Source organism: Manacus vitellinus, unplaced genomic scaffold (genome assembly GCF_001715985.3).
Source record: "Manacus vitellinus isolate BGI_N305 unplaced genomic scaffold, ASM171598v3 scaffold_51_pilon, whole genome shotgun sequence".
NCBI lineage: Eukaryota > Metazoa > Chordata > Aves > Passeriformes > Pipridae > Manacus > Manacus vitellinus.
In genome coordinates this window covers 1,614,248-1,636,360 of record NW_021940620.1, presented here as the reverse complement: position 1 = coordinate 1,636,360, position 22,113 = coordinate 1,614,248, and the positions used below count along the sequence as shown (strand labels likewise).

Here is a 22,113-nt window from a genome sequence, read left to right as displayed (position 1 = left end):
GATGTGGTTTCAAAGAGGTGGTGATGAGGATTCAGTAAGGTCTGCCTCAGGAGTTTCTTTTGTGTGGCACATGTAAGTCAAAATAACTGTTGTGTTTTTTTAATTTAAATAAAATACAAGAAAGCTTTGGTTTTTAGGACATCTGTATCTCAGATGCCATATATGGCTGTCTTTGGTAAAGAAGATTTCCTGTTTGGTGGCTTCCAGTATTTGGACAATTTAAAACTGGGTTTATCTATGTTTCAGCGACAGCAGTCTGACCTTAATTCTTCTTCTTCTTCAAGGAATGAACATGACTCATTTTTGTGCTTTTTCAAAGGACCTTGGCAGGAGGGCTGTAGAGAAACAAAGCCAGATGATCTCAAGCCAGGGAGCTTGTCCTCCCTGTCCTCCTGATACTGCTCTGTGTCAGCCAGGCTGGCCCGTGGGCCACCTCAGTGCCCTCGTGCCACAGCTGCCACTGAGATGCCTCAGCAAAGGGACACAGTGACTTTGGTTGTGGCAGATCCCATTTGTCTCTTTACTTGGCTTTATTGTTTATGTCTTTGGGTTTCTTATAGCATAGATATTCCAACTCCTTGCCAAAATCCTTCGGAGTTATTCCTGGAATGAGAAAGAAAGAAGGTAGAGGGGGGATGTGATAGTTTCAGTCTAGGCCTTCCTTGGTGACCAGTTTGTAACCAAGGAAGTGGCCACATTCCCGGTGTTCCATACGATTTTTACATAAGTCAGGGCATAAATAAGAAGGAGAGAGAAGCCTCTTCCTCCCTTCACTTCCGATGGACTCGAGAACAGCAGGTCCTTGTGGCTGGTCTTGCTCATCTGGGAGTTGAGGCCTTCGGGCCCTGTTGTTTCTGCCGATCCCGGGAGGTGGACGGTGCCGGCCGTGCTTGATCTGATTCTGCTGTCTCAAGGAGAGTAGTAAGATTTTCTTTTGCTAGTTCTTTATTGATTGTGCACACCTGCTTCGGGTTTCTTTTGTGTTTTTGTACCTTTTCCCTTTCCCTTCCCCTTTGGGGGGGGTTGTTTGGGGTTCTCTTTTTATATGTATGTAGTGTTGTAACTGTATATAACTGTATGTAAATATACATATTTTGCTATGTCTACTCTGGCCTCCAATCGGGAGGTCTGCAGACACACCATCTATAACGCTGCTGATGCTTTTGAGAACACACGCAGGGTCACTCTTGAGGAGAAAAGACAATGCAGAAAGAATCGTGTCTTGCAGAATATACCACTTAAGGAGTCTTTCTGCTGTGCCTTTTGCAACTGGATGTGCCTATCCCGTATTGGCCTTTTTAGCCACCAGCACACTGGTAACAAACGTGGGTAGAGCCCTTCCCAAGTCTTTGTTTGCAAAGCCTAGCCATGATGATCATGTAAATATATATATTTTGCTATAGCTCGGTTGGTTTCGGGTCTTTCAGTTTCTCTATTTTTTTTTCCTTTACCCAAAGGGGAGAGGGACGTTTTCGCTGTGGTCTGGGGGACTTGGTGGGCCTCGGGGGAGGAGAGGCCCAGCTTCCCTGTGCGGTGTTTGATGTTGTTCCTGTCGCTGTGCCTTTCACAGAGGTGGTTCGGCTGAGCCTGCCGGAGGAGCAGAGGGTCACTGTCACCACCATCACCGTGGGCCTCAGCACCGTCCTGACCTGCGGCATCCGCGGGGCCCTGCGGCCCCCCATCGTCTGGAAGCGCAACGGCGTCGTCCTCAACTTCCTCGACCTGGAGGACATCAACGTACGTGTTCCCGCTGCCATTGTCTGGGCAGGGCCTCCAATGTGACCTCATTCACTCAACAGGTGATGGTTAAAAGGGCACGAGTTTTATCTTGTTGTTGTGGAAAACTGGGAGCTGGCGTGATGTTTGGTGTACGTGAGTATGTCCGAGGGGTAAAAGCAAAGCGGTGGAGAGCAGGAGGACTTGGAACATGTTACATGAAATTAAAGCTCAGTGCTGCAGTGACCTAGCACAGGGACTTCACCCCTGGTTGCTCATTCCATTGGTGCAACCTGTGGTCCACACACCTGGAGAGTCAGAGGCAAGCAGCTCTACAGACCATTAGCTCCTCAGGGATGTCTTTCCCAGTATGAAGAAACAGGTTCATCGAGAATGTGAAACAATTTGGGATTGGCAATGACTCTCTCCCCTCTCTGAATCAAATAATTCTTTTCTATCTCTCTCCCTCCTGTTTCACTTGCCTTTCAGCCAATACTCCTCTCTCATTCCTTGGCTGCTGTTTCTGAGGAGCAGTTTAAAAATGGGATTATTCAGCAGGGTGTGGCAATGCCCTCACAGGAAGGAAGATGAATCTCTTAATTCGCGGTGCTGGTCTGATCTGTGAGTCATAGTTGATAGCAGAGACAATACCTGAATAATGGCATAAACTTAGTCATTTATTTAATAACATTTAATTATGGAGAGAGTGAAAAGTAGTGTACAGAAAATATGGTCTGTATTTCATTTCTCTTTGCATTGAAGTACACGGTAAATCAGGTTTTATTTTAATTACAGTACAGCAAGAGTTGATTTATATTTTCGTTCAGCTCTTGTTAATTTGATAACCACTCAGTTCAGAGCTGTTACAGTCAATACTGTAGCTCCCTAAATTGTTGTGTATCCAGGATTGCTGAAATGGGAAAAATCTTTGGTTTATTCTTCTGCATTAGAACAGGAAAATTACAGCACATGGGACAGAAATGCACACGGCATCTCAGTATTTTATTTGTTGGCTCTACCTTAGCAGGAAAATCATGTGCACCATATATAGGTGATTACTGTGTACACAAGTAATTAAAACCATCAAAACATCTTTTTCTTTTTGTCAAAGCAAGTATTATCCTTTAAAATATATTTCTTGTCACTGCTTTGAGCAGGACATTGAAATGCAATGGAGGCTTAAGAGTGGTCTTAGAATTTATTGGCCAAAAATAATGAAAATTCTCGGTGCTTATCTCACATTTATGAAATTTTGTCTATGGTAAGATTAATCTTAAAGGATTAAAATTTATATGTGAACTGGACATAAAATGACAGTCCAAGAATTAGAGTAGAAGCACACCCTTGCAGGACAGATAGCACTTGGCTGTGAGGGTTCATTTGCAACTCCTACTATTTTAAAGAGAATGCTGAGTACATTTTCAGACTGAAATGCCAGTTCCTCCCATCATTTAGTGCCAGCCCAAGTGGATTTCTGGGTTGCTTATAAGTAATTCTCTTTCCCATTGATTATTCTATGTTAAGAGGCAGAGTTATGTCTTTGCACATAAGCTCACTGGTTTCTGAATGATTCAACACTCCCATGGAGTGTAATACAGCAAAAAAAAAAAAATCCCTTTTTGATCTGTTTGAACTAGTATATCACTGAGAAACTCTATCAAAAGAGCACTGAGATTCTCACAGGGAAAAAACCAGGATTTATGCTTCAATTTTAATGTTTCACATGTCAGTTTATGACCTCTTATCACCTTGTCATATAGCACCTGCTACCACTGCACATCAACATTTTTTAGTCTAATGAACACCTCCACACCTTTTTTCATCTTTAATTAAGCTGTATAAAATTTTTTATGTTCTGTATCTCTTGCTGCCATCTGTATTCTGGTCTGGTTGCTTGAGGTGGCACAATTTGGGGATTGCCATTTTTCCTTTTCTCTCTGCCACCATGGGCATTCTGTGGGATGCTCGAGCTCAGACTTGTCCCCTCTGTGGCTACCAAGGATGGGCACCTGCAGGTCTGAAGCACTGGTTGGTAGCAGGGCTGAAAGGGGGTCCTTCAGCTGGTAAATCCAGTCTTTTTGTTCATCATAGAATCACACAATGGTTTGGGTTGGAAGGGACCTTAAGGATCATCCAGTCCCACCCCTTGCCATGGGCAGGGACACCTTCCACTAGCCCAGGTTGCTCCAAGCCCTGTCCAACCTGGCCTTGGACACTTCCAGGGATGGGGCAGCCACAGCTTCTCTGGGCAACCTGTGCCAGGGCCTCACCACCCTCCCAGGGAAGAACTTTGGTGAGCTGTTGGTGGAGGCCTGTTAAACTCTGATCTTTTAAGCACACAGCTGTGTAGTTTCCTTGCTGACTTGTGAATCCAGCCTCTGATCCACCAGCACCCCCAGGGCTGCTCTCCATCTCTTCATCCTCAGCCTGGATTCACACCAGGGGTTGCCCCGACCCAGGGGCAGCACCAGCACTTGATCTCACTAAACATCATGAGATTCCCAGGGGCCACTGCTTGAGCTTGTCCAGCTTTAGTCCAAGTTTTTAAAGTCCTGTAGTTGTGAAAACTGAGCCATCATCTGCAGCGTGAACACCTCGTGTTTGGGGTTGCTGCTTGTCCCACGGAGGTGTCACCTGCCTGGCTTTGAGAAGGGGACATGTGAAAATGCAGCAATGTGTGTGCAGCCATGTGTGTCCAACAGGCTGGGGGGTGGCAGCAGACACTTCAAAGGTTCAGCCTTTTGTGGGTGCAGAAACTCCCATTAAACAATAATCTATTTAAAGGCATTGACAGCAGGGAAGTAAAGGCAGCGTGCTTCTAATGTACTTGAAGGCAGTTAATTAAATTACTTCAGTTTTCTTTTAGGGCGCCTCAAGCAGAAACTCGATTGCATTTCTGCTTTTCACAATAAGGTTGGCAATTTGGCTAATTGGAAGTGCAACAGGAGATTAATTGTACCTTTTTAACTTCAAGAAAATCCTCTCTGCTCTTGGCACAATGGTAATCACATACGGACCTACAGGATAGTCACACACTTGGAAAAATCCTGGTATTATGTTTCAATTAAACTCTTTCTCTTCTAAATGCTAATTCAAGAAATCAGATGAAAATAGAAGCTCAAGTCTAGAAAAACCAGAATCCTTCCAGCCAGGTGTGAGAGCAGCACAGGAGAGGCACTGCTGAGGGTCCTTCCTGGCTTTGTTCTCTCTGGATTCATGGCAAATGTGGTCTGAGAAGGATGACCGTGTTCCACATTAATACTGCAAGTGACAAAGACAGCCAACAAAAACCTAGATAATCCTAAATTTGCACAGGACTGAAAGATTGGAGATGACTACAGAGCCTGGTTGTTTAAGTGCATTAGTTAAATCATTTTTATGTGATATCTTGATTGGCAACAAAATATTAATAATTTTTCATTGCTCTCTTAATCAGAAGCTTTCATAAGCAACTCGTAATAATTTGTCTTGTCCTGTCTGTGAGGAGCTCTGTTAATGAGTTGTCACACAGCTATTGAAGAAGAGCCATCCTAATGGTACATGTAATTAAACGATCTCTCTTGCAAACATTTAAGATTGCTTTTAGCATAAAAATATTATTTCTACATAAATTACCCATGCATATTATTTATCCATTAGAAGTCCCTTTGCAGTTCTGCTTTAAAAAGTCACATCAACTTTTCTCATGCAGAAAATAACTATAATGTTGCTGAAACTGATAAGATTGTCATAGCTATAAATTGATTTCTGATTACAAATAGTGAAGTGGTTCAGATGTGTCATCTTTCAAAATAATATACTTTTGCCTCCTAGGAAAAGGCAGTACATTTCCCCAAATATATGCTTATGCAAGCATTCCTCAATTTGAAAATATAATAAACTCCTCGTGGAGTCAAAGGTACTTACATAATATTTACAGGGCATTGTTTCACATGATTTGACATTATCTCCAGAGAAAAATACATAAATTGATAAAATTTATAAACATAAGTTACTCCTTCAGAAGCAGACACAAACAACAGAGAAGAGAGGATTACCATAAGAAAACAAATATTGTGGTGTACAGGTAGATAAGAACGTGGTGAATTCCCAAGTGTAATGCAAGTACCTAGAGCAGAAACTCTTTAGTGTCTTTCATTACTGATTTCATTTTTATCTGTACATTTTAACTCAAACTGGCCTTAGATCATTAGTTCAAAACTCAGCTTTTCTAACAAGTTGTTTGCCATCTTTAATGTTTGAAACCCAAAGCAAACAGCCAACCTTTAAAGTGCAACTCCCTGGCATTAGTTTTCCCATTAAAACAGTCTGTATGAAGGTGATACCCTCATGTTTTTAATGTAGATTCACTGTTAAATAATAAAAAAAATAAACCCCATTAATTCCCTGCTAAGGGAATTTGGGCTGTTAAAATGATCAAACCCAGATGCTGCAGCGATGGGAGCGAATGACACAAAGTTGCACCTTTAGAGCCAAGTTTGTTCACTTTCAAATCAAAGTTTACAAAATCCTTGTATTTCCTGAAGGTCTTTGCAGGCTCTAGAGTAGAGGTTAAGTGGAAAATTACTTCTGACAGTACTTTCAGAATATAGAGCCTCACATTTTGCCATAATGAAGATTACAGAAATTGTATTCACTTGCATTTTTAGAGGCATGTACCTACCATTGATTTTCCTTGTAATGTTGTCTCTGAGTTTCTCAGGATGTAAAATTCACGCATTTTTTATCTATATTATAATTACACAACTATCTAAAAAGTTCATTTCCATATGTTCAAGCAAAAACTTTTTTTTTTTGGCTCACCAGCAAAGTCTTATGTTGTGTTAAATTCTTTGAGCAGAAAAACAAGAAAAGATAAATTAATGTCCCATCAGGCTGTGTTTGCAATAGTTTTCTGGCATTTGCTTAAGGCTGATTTTTTTCTCCATGTAAATGACTAAAGTGATAGCATGTGTAAAACCAAGAACAAATAATATTAATGAAGCATAAGTTCTCAGCTTGTCTCTGGAAATGAATTATTAAAAACACCAAAGAAAGTGATTTAAGAGCCCATGACTAATTTAGTTTTTATTATTTTTATATGAATCACTCATGAATCTATTGTAAAAAAAGATCAGAGACATCTGATTAGTGAGGAGAAATCGTTTCCAAAGTGATAGCCATTGTTGTAGATTTTGAATAATAATAGTCTTATTAAATGCTTGGGTACATTTCGTTTTAAAACCCTGTAAACATTATCAGAGAGAGAGATTTCTGGGACTGTGAGGATCAGGCAAGCTTTTTTCATGGGAACTAGTTAATACATCTTAGTTACTGTGAAATCAGGGTGGTGTTTCTCTTGAATTTGGAAGTGTCCAAGGCCAGGTTGGATGGTCTTGGAGCAAGCTAGTCTAGTGGAAGGTGTCCCTGCCCGTGGCAGTAGTGCCACACTGCAGGGTGACATGTGCCAGTGTGCCTCCCCCACAGCAGGGGAGGTGGGGGAGTCTCTGCTTTTGTGTCTCTGGGATTGGCTTTTCTGTTCCTTATTGGAGTTTTTTTCTTGATCAAGTTGGAAGTTAACCTAAAATATAATAAGCCTGAATCTACTTTATACTAACTCCTCTTCAAAATTCCTGGAAAACAGGAGAGTTGACCAAAAATGTAAAGGGTTTAAATGTTGGAACAACCCCAAGGTATGTTGGGAAGCTTCATGAAGAAGCATCTGCAGCAGGCAGGAGAAGGTGGGTGGCGGGTGCCCAGCACCCCCTGGCATTGGGGCTGGATCCATATCCAGGGTTAACGGGGCTCCTCTCCCCCAGCTCCCTCCGGGGTGTCAGAGCAGGAGGTTTGTGGTGTTACAGTCACAGGTTGGATTCACCTGGGACAGAATGTGAGCAGGATTTCCAGGCAATGTCCATGTCTCTGAGCGCGGTGTCGCCGAGCCCCGGCAGAGCCCGTGCCCAGGGAATGCCTTGGAATGGGAAGGGGATAAATAAATATGGAACATCCTGTGTTTAGAGAGAGTGATGCCTTGGGTAATCAGTAGTGATGGAAAGGAAATACAATACAAAAAAAAAAGGTACACATCCATTTTCTGGTATCTGCTTTGTTGTTTTCTGAATTTGACTGTGTGAATAGCAGCTTTTTTTTTTTTTTTAATATTTTATAGATTACCAAGCTGTTATCAATGTAAAAGGCAGGGTGGTGCATTTATTTAATCTTGAAAAGTTAAAATATATTCTAAGGTCATTTAATCAGCCCTTTAGTTGAGGGGTAACTGCAAGACATGAAAGAAGCTCGTGAAGGGCAGAGAACATTTTATTGGAAAAAAGGAGAGAACATGAGACAAACTGCTGGAGAAGCCAATTTATCAGCTGCCACTAGTCGACCTTATCAATTATGAGAAATTATAAGCATAGGTTTCTGAGGGGTTTTTTATCAGAATGTGTAGAATTATTTTATAATGAAATTCATAAAATAGAGGTGATGAACACCCTGTGCCTATCTGGCTGCTGTGGTGCAGAGTTCATCACTTTGTGGGGTTAGGTGGGTACTGCCTCTGGTTTCATCACTTCTGTTTCTTCCTCTTCAGAAGAAAATTGTGGGACACCCCATCCCTGGAAGTGTCAAAGGCCAGGTTGGACAGGGCTTGGAGCAACCTGGGCTGGTGGAAGGTGTCCCTGCCCATGGCAGGGGGTGGCATGGCAGGGGGTGGCACTGGATGAGCTTTAAGGTCCCTTCCAACCCAAACCATTCCATGATTCTATGACTGTGTGAAAATTCACCTTCAGTGGTAAATGAGGAAAACCATGTCTCAGAAGTTACTTTTTTTGCCTTTCTCCTGGTTGCCTGTTCTTTTTCATGGGACAATACATTTAAATGCCTTTCCAGCTCACTGTGGGGCATTCCTGGGGTTGAGGTAGGACACTCCCTGGGTGGTGCAGCACTTGCTGAGCCTCCTGGACAGCCCTGAAATAGTCCAGCTTTAAAAGTGGGATAGTCCTGGGTGATAGAATCACCTTCCATCAGTTTTATAGATGTTTGTGGTTCACTCTGTTTTTAGGCTTGTGGTGACTTGGAAAACTGGCTTTACAAGCAAAAACCATCTGAAATAAACCCAAAGCTTTGAAATGTTTCCTCTGCCTTTTCCCACCCTGAATTCTCCCCGTTCCCTCTGCCCACCCCATCCCAGCAGCTGGCAGGGTTAACTCACACCCAGAGATGCAGCTGGGCAGCTCCTCAGAGCTCCCAAAGGCAGCCTGGAGGGAGATGGGGTACATCCCAAACCTATCCCACAGCTTCCCACTCTGCCCCAGCACTCCCAACTGGGACCAGTGTGAGATGTAAAGTTAGGAGCTATTAAGGAATCAAAGACTCATCATTTCTTAGTACTCTGGGGTTTGATTTTTACATCACTTCCAAATATACCCTTCTGAAACACACACAGAAAGTGCTTGTGCATAAGAATGCAGCCAGAGATATAAAATGTAGCTGTGAAATCCTAATGTACTAATTATATCCACAGGGAAACACAGGGAGAAACTGTGAGCTGCCATAAACACACAGAAAGAGCCATTAATTTCTTAGAGAATTCAGACTACTTTTTGTAGCAACAAGAGGTTCAGTATCAAACCTTTAATCTCTTAATCACCTTTTCCTTTCCACATCTAACACTTTTCATTTTTAATAATGCTGTAGTCTTATATGAATTTACTGTGCGTGCAGATTCTAATACAGGGCTGATAATTTCCTTCATCCCAACATAAGTGATACAGTGTTAACCTAAATCTTCCTTGATAACTTTCTTTAAGCACTAGAAATCAGAAAATATTTTTTAAAAGTCATAAACCATGTTTTTACCAACATAAGCCCCTCTTTTCAAGAAAAACACATTTAGAGAGGGAGAGAATAATACTATAGTCTTGCATCTGTTTGTTTTTGCAAGGGTCTTTACTTATATTAATACATTTGTATGCATCGGAAAAAACAGATTGTCCATAAAAAGACAATTACAGAGCACAAACCAAGCACTCAGAATATGTTTCTGAGATGTCTTAAAGGAAGAAACCTACTTAAATAGAGAAGATTTTATTGTCCTGTTTTTCCACAACTCCTTATAAATCATTCCATAAAAGTAGCCATCCTGCTTTTATTGATCTAAACTCAATTTGAGTTTCTTTTAACTTTTAAAAGCTGTTACTAAGTCCCCTCCAGTACAAGGCATTTTCTCTATCTCATGCAAATATCGTTTGAACAGGGTTGATATGTTTTCTATTTGCAGTTACTCATGCATCTTTGCTTTCCATCAGGGAAGATCTAACTGACCAGAAAACAGGCAAATGCTTGAAATGGGGATTTTTGACTAGATATTTGTAATAATGTCTTGGATAGCTTAACCAGCTAATCCCACAGTGTAGATGCTGAGTCTGCCTGACATTGAGGTGACAATAATATCTGAGATGCTTTTGATGATAGATAATGGATTTCAGATCATCTGTGGATTTACTCTGATTCTTTGTAACTGTTGATATGTTTGCCCATCGGGGCAGCACTGCCACAGAACCAGGTTATGGTTATGTCTGTGCCTTCTCAGGTGAAGGTCTGTGCTTTGGGAAGGGTTATTGTCCTGCTGGTAAGCTCCATATTTCTCTAAATCTGCCTTAAAGCATGTCTAAAAACTAGGCAAGTTCTCAAAATTCCCTCCCCCCTGCCAGTGCTGACCTGCCACTGAGAGGAGAGGCACGAAGACGCTTCTCTAGTGCCAGACAGAAGGTTTTGGAGAAGATTCAAGAGCTGGCAGAAGTAGTGCCAGATCAATCCATACTGCAAGAAATGGGCTCCTTTGTACTTCTCTTGAAGGTGCCAGCTGGCATCTCACGGCTGCTGCAGAACCGCAGCTTCCTTCAAAAAATGTTCAAAAGGTGGTGGCTGGAAAGGAAAGCTTCAAACTGCACAGCAGGTGCGCCGTGAAGAGGCAGGAAATGTGAGGTGGAAGGAGCCCCAATGGTGTTGGTTTAGAAATCAGCCCATCCGGTGATCAAACAACTCCTGCTTGTTATTGCTGAGCACCTGGCAGGCATTGGCAGCAGCAACAGTGCAGGGGGGTGGTTCCTTCTCCATCCTCAGGAGGGGAGGTGGAGGGATAGGTACAGATCTCTTCACTCTGAAGAGCAGGGACAGGACTCAAGGGAATGGCTGGAGCTGTGTCAGGGCAGGGTCAGGCTGGATCTCAGGAAGAGGTTCTTCCCCCAGAGGGTGGTTGGGCACTGAACAGGCTCCCCAGGGCAGTGGGCACAGCCCCAAGCCTGATAGAGCTCAGAGAGTGCTTGGACAATGCTCTCAGGCACATGGTGTGACTCTTGGGTGTCCTGGGCAGGGCCAGGAATTGGACTCGATGATCTTGATGGGTCCCTTCCAGCTCAGCATATTCTGTGATTCTGTGACTCTTGTGTTGGTACTGCCATGGGTGCAGCAGAGAAGGGCACATGGATTCCTTCTCTCCAGCACAAAGAAATTAGGACCAGGTTCCTGGCTCCCAACCAGCAGAGCAAAGTGACCTTCCTGTGTAGTCTGTGCACCCTGGCCTGCTCAGTCAAGCCCTGCTGGCAGACACAGTGGTGAGCTGTCCCCTCCTCACCCTCTGCTGTGTGACTGTGTCACCAGGGTGGCACAGGCAGGACCTTGTGGAGGGGCTTCCCCTTGTCCCCTGGGCTGCCTTCCACCTGCACACTGGAGCTTTGGAAACAAGCCCTCGGGTTTCCAGGAGCAAAACCACTCTCCAACAGTCACTCCCTTGTACAGGATTTGTGCCTCCTGATTCGAAGTTTGAGATTTTCCCATAATACTGCAGTAAAATTATGCAAAAAGGTCAGTTTAGCATGCTTCCCACGTGGGGATGATTACAGGAAAATCGTTCTTTAAGCTCATGAACTGTTTTTAAATGTATCCTCCAGGGTTTGCATAGAAATGCAAACACTGTGGAGCTGCAGAAGTGTGAACGTTAGTGGAGTAACAAGAGAAGCTGCTTAGCATACCCATCAGTGCTGTGGTTCTGTTAGCTGTAATTTGGTAAATAAATATTGAAGTAAATAAATAAATAATGAGTTGAAATAAATTCCTAAGCAGAGCACTTGTACAACATATTCAAGTGCCAAAACATCTCTACTAACTCATATCCTCCCCATCTATAGTCAAAAATTGAAGTAATGCAAGAGCAGATCTAGGAAGATGAAGGGGATGGAGAAAGATACTTGTTAAACATTTACAGATCTAAACAGGTTTGTCTGAGAAAAGGCTTTTTGTCTACTTGCTTGTCTCCTGCCTAGGATATTGTCTGAGATAAGTGACAAACAGCTTCAGTTCTTTCTCCTCAAGTCTCAAGGCTGCAGTGCCTTTTCTAAGAACCAACACAGATAAAGGAACCCTGAACCCACCCAAACGTTAGCGTTTTATGCATCTGAGGTTAACAGGGAGATATTAAATTCCCCCATAAATTAAACAGCAGGAGCTTGGCATCTTTTTATGTGCAAAGAGCACCTTGTTAGCAACCAGCACAAAAGTTTGTATTCTCAGATGAGATGCTTTCCTTACTCTTAAATCACCTCTCATTTCCTCCCTGCCTGTTGATTCATGAACTTTAAAACCTCCTGTTCAGAATTCAAGCTGCGTCCCCAGGCTGTGATGCCATCAAACCCACTGAACAGGTAGTCTCCATTCACGGAGTGTTTAAAATATTGTTACTAAATAACAAGGCACCTTTCCTGTCTTCTGTTCCATGCAGGATTTTGGAGAGGACGATTCCCTCTACATCACCAAGGTAACGACCGTGCACATGGGCAATTACACCTGTCATGCCTACGGCTACGAGGAGCTGTATCAGACCCACATCCTTCAGGTGAATGGTTAGTAAATGGCATATATGACATTCCATGAAAACCTTCCCTGAGAAAAGTTGTGTGTTAGCCTCATTCACACAGAGGTGTGTGAAGCCATGGCCCAAACTCTCTGTGCCCGAGAGTGAGCACGGCTCGGGGCTCACTCACAGTCAGAAAGAAAAGTGCCAAGGGGGCTGTGTATAATTACCTGGCCTTCAGCAGGGATCCTCACCGTCAAAAAAGCTGTCACTGACACCTCCATAGACTCAGAGCAATATTTCAAAGCATCTCTTAAACTAATTACTACTTTTGTCAACACAAGTGTTGCCTCGATAATTTCTTCTTCCAGAAAATCATTTCTGTTGCACGAAATAGCCCAGAATATTTAAATAAATACAGCAATGTTTCCAAAACTAGCCGTCCAACTCCCAGCCATGTATCAGATTCCTGCCTTGCTGTACTCAGCTTGGTTCACTGAGGGCTATTTACACTGGCCCACTGGGTTGCAAAATGAGGGCAAACCATTTTACGGGTGAGAGAATCACACGGGCCATATTCCAGCATTCTCGTTCACCTCCGTCCCCTGGACCACATTTGTGCCTGGTGGAATTTATATTGAGGCACTCGCTATCTTTCTCCTGACCTCAAACTCAGTCAGTCGGATTTAGTTTAAAATTACATGAGATTAAACCAGCATTTCATCAAGGGAGCAGCCCATGGAGTATCCACCTCCCCAGCAGCAACATCCTTTTCCAACTTTAAACCCTTATTTCCATGTGCTAATATGCCCAGCAGTATTTCCAGAACAGGAGACAGGGTCACCCATTGCTAACTATGGGCAGATTTTGACATACTCTGGTATGGAAGTGTTTATATTTAAGGAAAATTCAATAACTTTATTAGAGGAAACATAAGGAAAATTAATATCGAGTCCTTTCTCTAGATGTGTTGCAGGCATGCACAAAGGAGAGCTTTCAACTGGTAAGAGCAGGTTACACAGGTTAATAGTGAGAGGAGGAACAGTAAAAAGGGGTATTTATGGATGTTAAGAAGAGCCATGGTGGACATGAGGTTTAGGTTTAAGTTAAAAACCAGGTGTGCTGGATGGAAGTGCTCCCCCAGCACAGCGAGTACCTGGAGGGGAGCACGAGGCACCCGCTTGATTTGAATGAGAACTGACTTAATGTCTCTCCATAATAATTTGTCATCTTTTGAGAGAGTAAACTGTAAATCTTGGCAATGTGGATAACTAAATTGTGCAAGCTACAGCTGGGAAAATAGGTTTCCTTCCTCAAAGTGCTATTTGGTTGATGAATGGCAGTTGAAAGAAAAGCCAGCTAACAACTTAATCCCGTGTCTATTATGTGATGTATTATGAGGCCTGAATGGAGTTTAGTTGGCAGACAACAATGTAGACTTTATCATCACTGAGAATAGAAGGCCCAAAGGCTTTGAAACTAAAACCAGAATGAGAGGAATGCTGGATGGAGTGTGGGGAGGGGGTAATCTGTTCCATACTCGTGCCTACCACTTAGATTTAACTTGTTGTTGAAAGATCACATTTTCTTTTAAGTGGAAGTTTCACACCACAGCTGCACAGGGGTTTTCTTGCTGATAGAAAAATGCCATTATACAAAAAAACCCCCACTTTTCTTGTTGGCTTTTTAATGTTGCTTTATAGTCACTAAATACTGAATAAAATGCCAGGCATTCTGGTATCAACCCAGGCTTGCTAGAAAACAGTGCAGGAATCTTTGTCTTACAGCATCTGATATTCCTGTGTGTGCCATTAGGCTTTTCAAAGCCTAAAGGTTTTTGCAGTTGTTGATGTGGCTGGCTGCCTGCCCACATCACTAAATTCTCTCCTTTTCTGCCTCTGTCCAGCAACTGATGTTGTGATGACAGCCCTGATGGCAGGACAGCCTTGCTGGATTTCAGATGCATCAGGGGGTTCCCAAGGCAGAGCCCTCTGCAGGGAAACCTCGGTTTTCAATAACTTAAAGGACAAATGGAGGAATTTTTCTTGACAGGAGAAGAGGGAAGAAACTGAGCCAAAGTGAATAGAGGGAAGATGCTGAGCCTCTAAGTGTGGTTGATGGGCTCTGCTCAGCGCTGGGGCTTGTCTCTGTCTGTCTGTATCAAACTAAAAACTCCATCTTCTACACGGGAGGGTTTTTGTTGCTTCCCTGTACTGGACTAAAATGGTAAGAGAATGTGACAGAACTAAGTCAGCCAGAACTCGGGTGTATCTGCTCTCCTGTCTCCTCTGGGGAGGCACTGATCTACTTTTAACATCAAAAACGTGTAGGGGGTTTTTATTCCACAAAAAAAAATTATCAGAAAAAAAGTTATCAGAATTTTTTTTTGACAGCTCCCAAGTTTGTCTGTTGGGAGAGAATAGAGAAAGAAGAGCCAACTGGCAGTAAAAGGGTTTATCCCCAACCCTTCCCAAGCTCACTGTGTCTGTACAGACAGTTTCAAACTTTTAGACTGTTTTTCAGTTAATTCAGTGTTTTCAAAGCTTCAGTAACTCTTCCAGTGTCCTTGGATCCTTTTTGTACCACCTGGGCCCTGTCTTACTGTTCGCACTGAGACCCACCAGTCCAGCTTACAAAAGAATCTGATCCTAGTTCTGTTTGCTCACTTCATGTGCTTTTATTGAACATACTATATTCTCTTTATCTTGCTTTCTGCTTTGCCTCTTTTTAGAACGTAACACTGGCTTTTGCATTGCTTAAGGGATATAGAAAGTTAGGAAATATGAGCTTAAATAGAAATTTTGCAGCCCAATTTTGACGACATCGGAAGTTTCTGGGATTTGGAGCTCTACTGCTGCTCAACTGCTCATTGCTTTGCAGCACTTCCCTTTGTATCAGCTGGTTCAGGATATCCCAAATAATGTGGGTAGGTCCAGATGCTCATTTTGACAAGCAGAGATGAGAATCTTGTTAGGCAGAAAATGTGAAGAGCACCAGATGAGTGCCCCAAACCACTGGCTCACATCTGGGCAAGAAGCACCCGTGAAATGCAGCCTGGTTGGGGTGGGAGGTTTGTGTTGAGCTGAGCAATCTTAGAATTCACAGTTAGTGGTAAAATTTAAGTCAGTGTATTTATACATCTGGCCCTTAACATTTTTGGAAGAAAAGAAAGTGCTGAGAGGCAGTGTTTAAACAGTTTAAGAATGAAAAATTCATTTTGTGTGCTGGTATCTTTGATCAGGAGAAGCCAAGAACAGTAGGAAAATTATGTTCTCTCCTACGTATGGATATTGCTTGGGAAATGTGTACAGCATACACTAACTGTAGGGAGGAAAAGCAATTTATCACTTTCAAGAGGAAAAAAGAGTTGCTGAGGATAAAGAATCTCATAAAATTGTAATCAACTATGAAAATTGATAGTTTGCAAATCAAGAGACTGCTGAGTGTAGGGCATCATTTTCCTTGGTCCTTGCACTCAGGAAAACATCAGCATAAATCAGAATATTGTATTCCTTGAAAGTAGTTTTAAAAAGCCATTTGATCCTCAGCCCAATTATAAGGGTCCAATAGGACAGATTTTGCAGTGGCAGGGAGAGGTTCTGAGCACGGCTGTTTTGGTAATGTGGCTTTTCAAGAGCAAACATACAGTGCTGCAAACTCCTTTCAAATCATAAATGGAGAGAGTGAAACATCTCAAGTAAATGACTAATCTGTTAATTATTACCAGCCCCTGGAGTACAGAGCTCCTGCAGCAATGGATGTCTGTGGGCCTCGGTGCCACCATCTGTGCTCATCGTGTGCTTTATCACCTGAGCTGCTTTGCTGGAATGGATTGGGCTGCTCACAACTGAGGTGCTGCTCTGTATGCAGCAGTAGGCAATCTACCCAATCTCCTGCTTGTTTCAATGCCTCTTTTTTCCTACTTTGCTTAAGATAATGGCATTTTTATATTGCCCTTGGCTGCAGACACGGTAATGGTTAGCGATGATATATATTCACCCAGGGAAAAAGCAAAGGGTAATCCATATATCCTAAAGTCTGGAGCTGAAACCTTTGCAAGTTTAAAGTAAAAATGTGCTTACTTGGAATGTATTAATTTGTAGCAAGGACAATAAAAATGCATTCTGCAGTTTGCTGTTATCACAAGGCATTTGCATGCAATAATTTACCTGTGCAGTGAAATATGTAAGACAAGAGAGAAAAAATAAAAAGTTTAAAAGTAGAAGGAGCAGGAAAATGATAAGAGAGCAGGAATGGAGGTGCAACACATCTTTTTTTGTAGGTGAAAAAAACCCAGTTCCCTTACTAATCACTCTTGCTGTAAATTTAAGTTGAGGAAATTTTCGTGCAGAGCATTGATTCAGTGTCTGGGACCTCTGAGCTACCTTTTGCAGTAATAAATCTATTGTGTTTTCAGCCCTGCAGGTAAAATAGGTGGATTAGTCACGTGCAGACTCTCAAGGTGTGAGGCTGATTCTGAAAGAGTGCCCTAATTCTGGGGATCACAGTGATTGTGACCATCATGGGGAGAGCTGGCACGAGTGCCCAGATGAACAGGAAAGCCTAAAGCAAACAATGACAAGAAAATATCAGCCCCCACTGGTTTTGAGAGCATTAAATTGGTGATGACTGGGATGGGCTCTGTCTCTGAGAGCTGGCAGGTGAGAAGAAGACACCAGGCTTGGAGTGACATTGCTCTGATGCCTTTGGCCATGAGGCATCTCAGCCAAATCAGTTGAATTCACCCGGATTTGGGCACTTGACCTCCTTGGATGTTGTAAATTTTTTTTCCTCTGGGTTTGTAGGAGACACAGCACCTTCCAGCTGTGAGTCTGAATAAATCACAGGGGCTTTCAGTACACCTCAGTTAGTAAATCATTTCATTCACAAAACGTTACTAGTAGCAAGCAAATAATAGGTGAGACAAGCATTGAGTGCAGGACCTTCATAAAATTCTGTCAAAGTGGACAAAAATTACTGTCTTTATCATGTTGTACCTGGACACACTGACTGAGAGAAATTTAAGTTCATTTTCTAAGATACTGATGAAATGATTCCCAGTCTTATTCCCTGGAATTGCTTGGGAACTGTGCCTTAAATAAACACAGGGGTGGCTCCAACAGCCACCAGCACCTCCAGCAGCAGGTTCCTTCCCCTGCTCTCCTCCCCCTTGGATTTGTCACCTCCTGAAGTCAGGAGGGGCTGCAAACCTGACAGTAATGTGGGGAAGAGGAGATAAAATGGTAGTAAATGCTTTTATTTAGAAATTGAACGCTCAGTTTAATAAAACAAACCTGGTCTTTTTGGTAACCGCCTGATTAAAAAGCTATTGGATGGTGCTTCCCTCACCTTATAACATCTTTTCTTTTCTTTTTAAGTAGTGGAAATAGAAGACAGGGAACTAAACCTACAGGTCCAGTGCAGAGGTGGAGTTCAAAGCCATTCTTTTGCTAGAAGTCCCTGTTTTTTTTTTTCCTCTGCAGTTGGCTGTAGGCATTTCCTCTCACATTACACTTCAACAATCTCTCACTTTTAAAGCCATAAAACCCAAGTAGACTTGAGGGCTTTCTGTCAGGGCTGATTTCCTTCCAAGCTGACGACTCAGCTCTGGTTAATGCTTGGCAGTTGGTGGAGAAGACAGAAGTAAAATACATCTCTCTCTGGTAAGACCCATAAAAAATAGAAATAGGAAGATGGAAAGTGTGTGCTAGAGAATGTATTTATTTAAACTGTCCCCATATGAATGTATAGACACATAACAAGCTGCAAACCAGGATTTCATTTTATTCTAAAGCAACTGTTAAGACAATTTAGTTTTGATAATCCTGGAGCCTAATGAGTTACTATATAAAAATAGAGCACTGAATTTGATACCTTAAGCCAGTGATTTCCAGAAAAAGTTTGTTATTAACTCATTCAGGCTTTCTTAAAAAAAACAAACAAACAAAACACAACCCACAAATCTTCCTCTGTCCTCCACCAGTGCCAGCAGTTGTTGTTCATTTTCCTCAGCTACATCATGGGCCCCAAAATCTCCTAATTTGGTGGAAAAGTTGACCCCTTCATTGTGAAACACAAACACCATCAGCCCTGTTATGGCACATCCTGACATTTCCTTTTATTTGTCCCTTGAGGTGAAAGCGTCTCACTGGTGTCTTTCACTGATGTTGCAATATTGCAAATTCTTTTTGTAGTTTGTGAGTAAATTGGTAAGAAAGAGTTAATGGGTGGTATTAAGCCTTGTTGGTTTGAGCAGTGAAGGCAACATGATTGAAAATCAATGAGCATCTCTGAAATTGTAATATAATTAGTAGTTCTGCCAATTGAGTATATTAAGTGGTTCAGAGGGGCCTTCCTGAAATGAGGTAAGTCACTTTTTGAAAACCTCTCAGTGAAAAGAAGTAATTGATAAACACTTTATTTATTCAGAATAAGAGGTAGTAAATACACAGGCTACTTCCTGATGGATATTCAGTTAATACTGAATATTAGGCTACTTCTAATAGGCAAAAACTCCAATTCCTTCCTTACTAGACTCAGTGAAGATTTGGAGTTTATCCTGTAACTTGTAAGTAGTAACTTGTAAATTAAAACCCACCTTAGGTTTTAATCCAACTATTAAGTTGGATCAGTCACTTAATGAAAGCAAAAACAAGCAAGAGTGGTCTAAATACAAGATTGGATCTCAGAGTTGCTCCCTGGCCTTGGTGTGTTAGTTTACTGTTTTCTGTTACAGAATCAGAGGATCACAGAATGGTTTGGGTTGGAAGGGATCTTAAAGCCCATCCCATCCCACCCCCCTGCCATGGGCAGGGACACCTCCCACCAGCCCAGGTTGCTCCAAGCCCCGTCCAACCTGGCCTTGGACACTTCCGGGGGTGGGGCAGCCACAGCTTCTCTGGGCAACCTGTGCCAGGGCTTGGGAAATTATTTTCTGTGTCCTGCCCCCCAGGCTGAGCTGTAGGAAACCATTCCTGGAGCTTGCCCTGGAGGCCAGAGCGCTGTTTCTCTGCCCAGCTCCGGGCTCAGGGCTCCCTGCAGCTCTGGGGGGCACCGGCGGGGGGGTTCCGAGTGCCCAATCCCTTGTTCCCCGCAGTGCCTCCGGTGATCCGGGTGTACCCCGAGACGCAGGCGCAGGAGCCGGGCGTGTCCGCCAGCCTCAGATGTCACGCCGAGGGCATCCCTAATCCCCGAATTACCTGGCTCAAGAACGGCATCGATATCACGCCCAAACTGTCCAAACAGCTCTCGCTCCTCGGTAAGAACAGCATTTTGATTAATTAAAGTATTGTAGACGGGGATTAAGGAGGATTATTTTGCACTTTAAACCAGAAGTTCTTGTACTTTGCTAAGCCGCAGTTGTTGGAAATCATGTTACAAACCCCCTGTTCTTTCTTTTTATCTTTCTCCTGTGAATTCCTCGGGAAACGTGGTATCGATTGATGTAAGTGGGGAAGGCATTCTGTTCAAAGGCAGCCTGCCTGCTCCTCCACCGCCTGGCTTCTTGGGCACAGCACATCACAAGAGAAATGCATTAAATTATTTGAAGAGAAATCCATTAAATTATTTGTTCAGATCTAAGCCCACACTGGATGCGGGTCGGCGGAGAATCAGGCACACACTGAGCTCTCTGAAGGAATTGGGCTCAGCTCCTGTCTGTCCCTGTTCAGATGAGGGTGCACCAGACACAGCAAAAGGCAAAAATACTTATTTGCAATTTTATGTGTGAAAATATTAACACCCCCCCCCAATTCATGTCCCAGTGTGGCTGTGGTGGATTGCAGCCCTCAGCCAGTGTGGGCAGCACTGATATCCCTGCATGCTGGGTGTGGTAACTCAACATCTTTCAAAGGTTTCAGGCAGTGGTCCCACTCTAGAAAGCAAAATGGTAGGAAGAACTGTAGAGAGACCCCTCCCAAACCAAAGGTTTTGGTGATCTGACAAAAAACAGTTTGCAAATTTGAAGTTATTTTTTCTTCACTAAAGCCAAAGCAATTTTTTAACAGGAAGAAGAAATAAATGAAATGTAATTTATTATTGGTTCTCAGTATTGTTCTTTGTTCTTTTCTGGTGTGGAGTATGTATGTGCTAAAGGAAAGAAGCAAAACATCATGAGAATCCCCAGAAACCTGTAGCTCCATATGGGGAAACAGGTCCATATGAGCCATCACTGGGTGGCTGTGACGATGGAAGGCAATTAAGGACAGGAACAGCAATTAGCAGTGGTGAGAAACTCTGTTTATGAGTGTCTTTCTTCCAGCAAATGGGAGTGAGCTCCACATCAGCAGTGTTCGGTACGAGGACACTGGTGCCTACACCTGCATTGCCAAAAACGAGGTGGGAGTGGACGAGGACATATCTTCACTTTTCATCGAAGACTCAGCAAGAAAGACCCGTAAGCTTCATCTTCCATGGATTGATTTCCTTAAAGGATGTACAAATGTGATGGCATACATGTAATTTAATAGCTCAGGCCATTGCATGCAGTTTGTTGGACTGTTCCATAAGGTGATGACAGTTTTGACTGCACTTTGATCAGGGGTTTTGGGTAGGAATCACTCAGAGAAGGTAAAATCTTGCCCAGGCCAGTGGTGCCTTTCATGTGCCAGAAGTACACTGAGTGTGGGATGGGTAACAGCTTTATTAGAGTAGAAAATTTGCCATAACTTTAGATATCAGAGAATCCAAAATGTAGTATTTTGTCAAATTCTATAAATCTCATTGATTTCTGTATGAGATTTCTTCTTTTGAAGCCAGTTACCAGTCGTTCTCAAATATTTAGATGTTTAAAAATGTAGTGATTAAATTATTTCTTTTACTTGTTTTTACATCACTAACTAGCAGAATAGGTTTCCCTCAGTGTGAAATTATCTTCAAAGCCAAATATTCTTCCCTCCTGTCTCCTGGAGGAGTGTGGCAGTGTTATCGTGACCACACTGTCCCCAAAACACAATTACTGAAGGAGCTGATTAGTTGCCCCAATGGAAAAGCTCCCAGAGGCCTGATCCTTCCTAATTCTGCCATCTTAACTACTTGGGAGATTGCCTAGGTTTATGGTAGTACTAAAAGTTTAGGTGCAAATGGAATTTTTGCTGCTTTTCTGGCTGTTAATATAGAGCAAGAATTGGAAACCAAGTTACCCATAAATATAGGCCCTTGTGGAGAATCTTTGGAAAATATATTCTATTCTTCATTAACCAGATTTATGTACTCTTTTTAACATTGGTCGTTTTCCCTTGAATACTGGAGCAAAGGAAATTACAGGATGTTGAGAAATAATTGGATCTATCTTAAACAGAAGTTCAAATGCAGGTGTACTTTCAAAGTGTATCTGAATTCTAAAAGAGAATGGAGTTGCAAGAAGATCCAAGAAAAATGCAGCCAAGTGTGTGGCTGCTGTAGCTGCCAGTCTCAGACTTCTTCTGAAGGATGTTGGTGGACCTGGCAGTGCTGGGTTAATGGTTGGACTCGATGATCTTAGAGGTCTTTTCCAACCTTAATGAGTCAATAATTCCATGTCATGTTTCCTTGTTGAACCTGCACAGACAATCCCAGCCTGTGCTGTG

At 42.6% G+C, this 22,113-nt stretch overlaps 1 protein-coding gene across 1 annotated transcript in view; it reads left to right on the top strand.

Moving 5' to 3' along the window:
* Positions 1–22,113, top strand: part of FSTL4 (follistatin like 4) — a 192,192-nt gene that overhangs the window by 152,454 nt on the left and 17,625 nt on the right. Inside the window, exons 6-9 of the mRNA XM_018081172.3 lie at positions 1,571–1,737; positions 12,476–12,596; positions 19,644–19,805; positions 20,808–20,942. Coding sequence (XP_017936661.1) covers positions 1,571–1,737; positions 12,476–12,596; positions 19,644–19,805; positions 20,808–20,942 — 585 coding nt within the window. The remainder of the gene's footprint in view (positions 1–1,570; positions 1,738–12,475; positions 12,597–19,643; positions 19,806–20,807; positions 20,943–22,113) is intronic.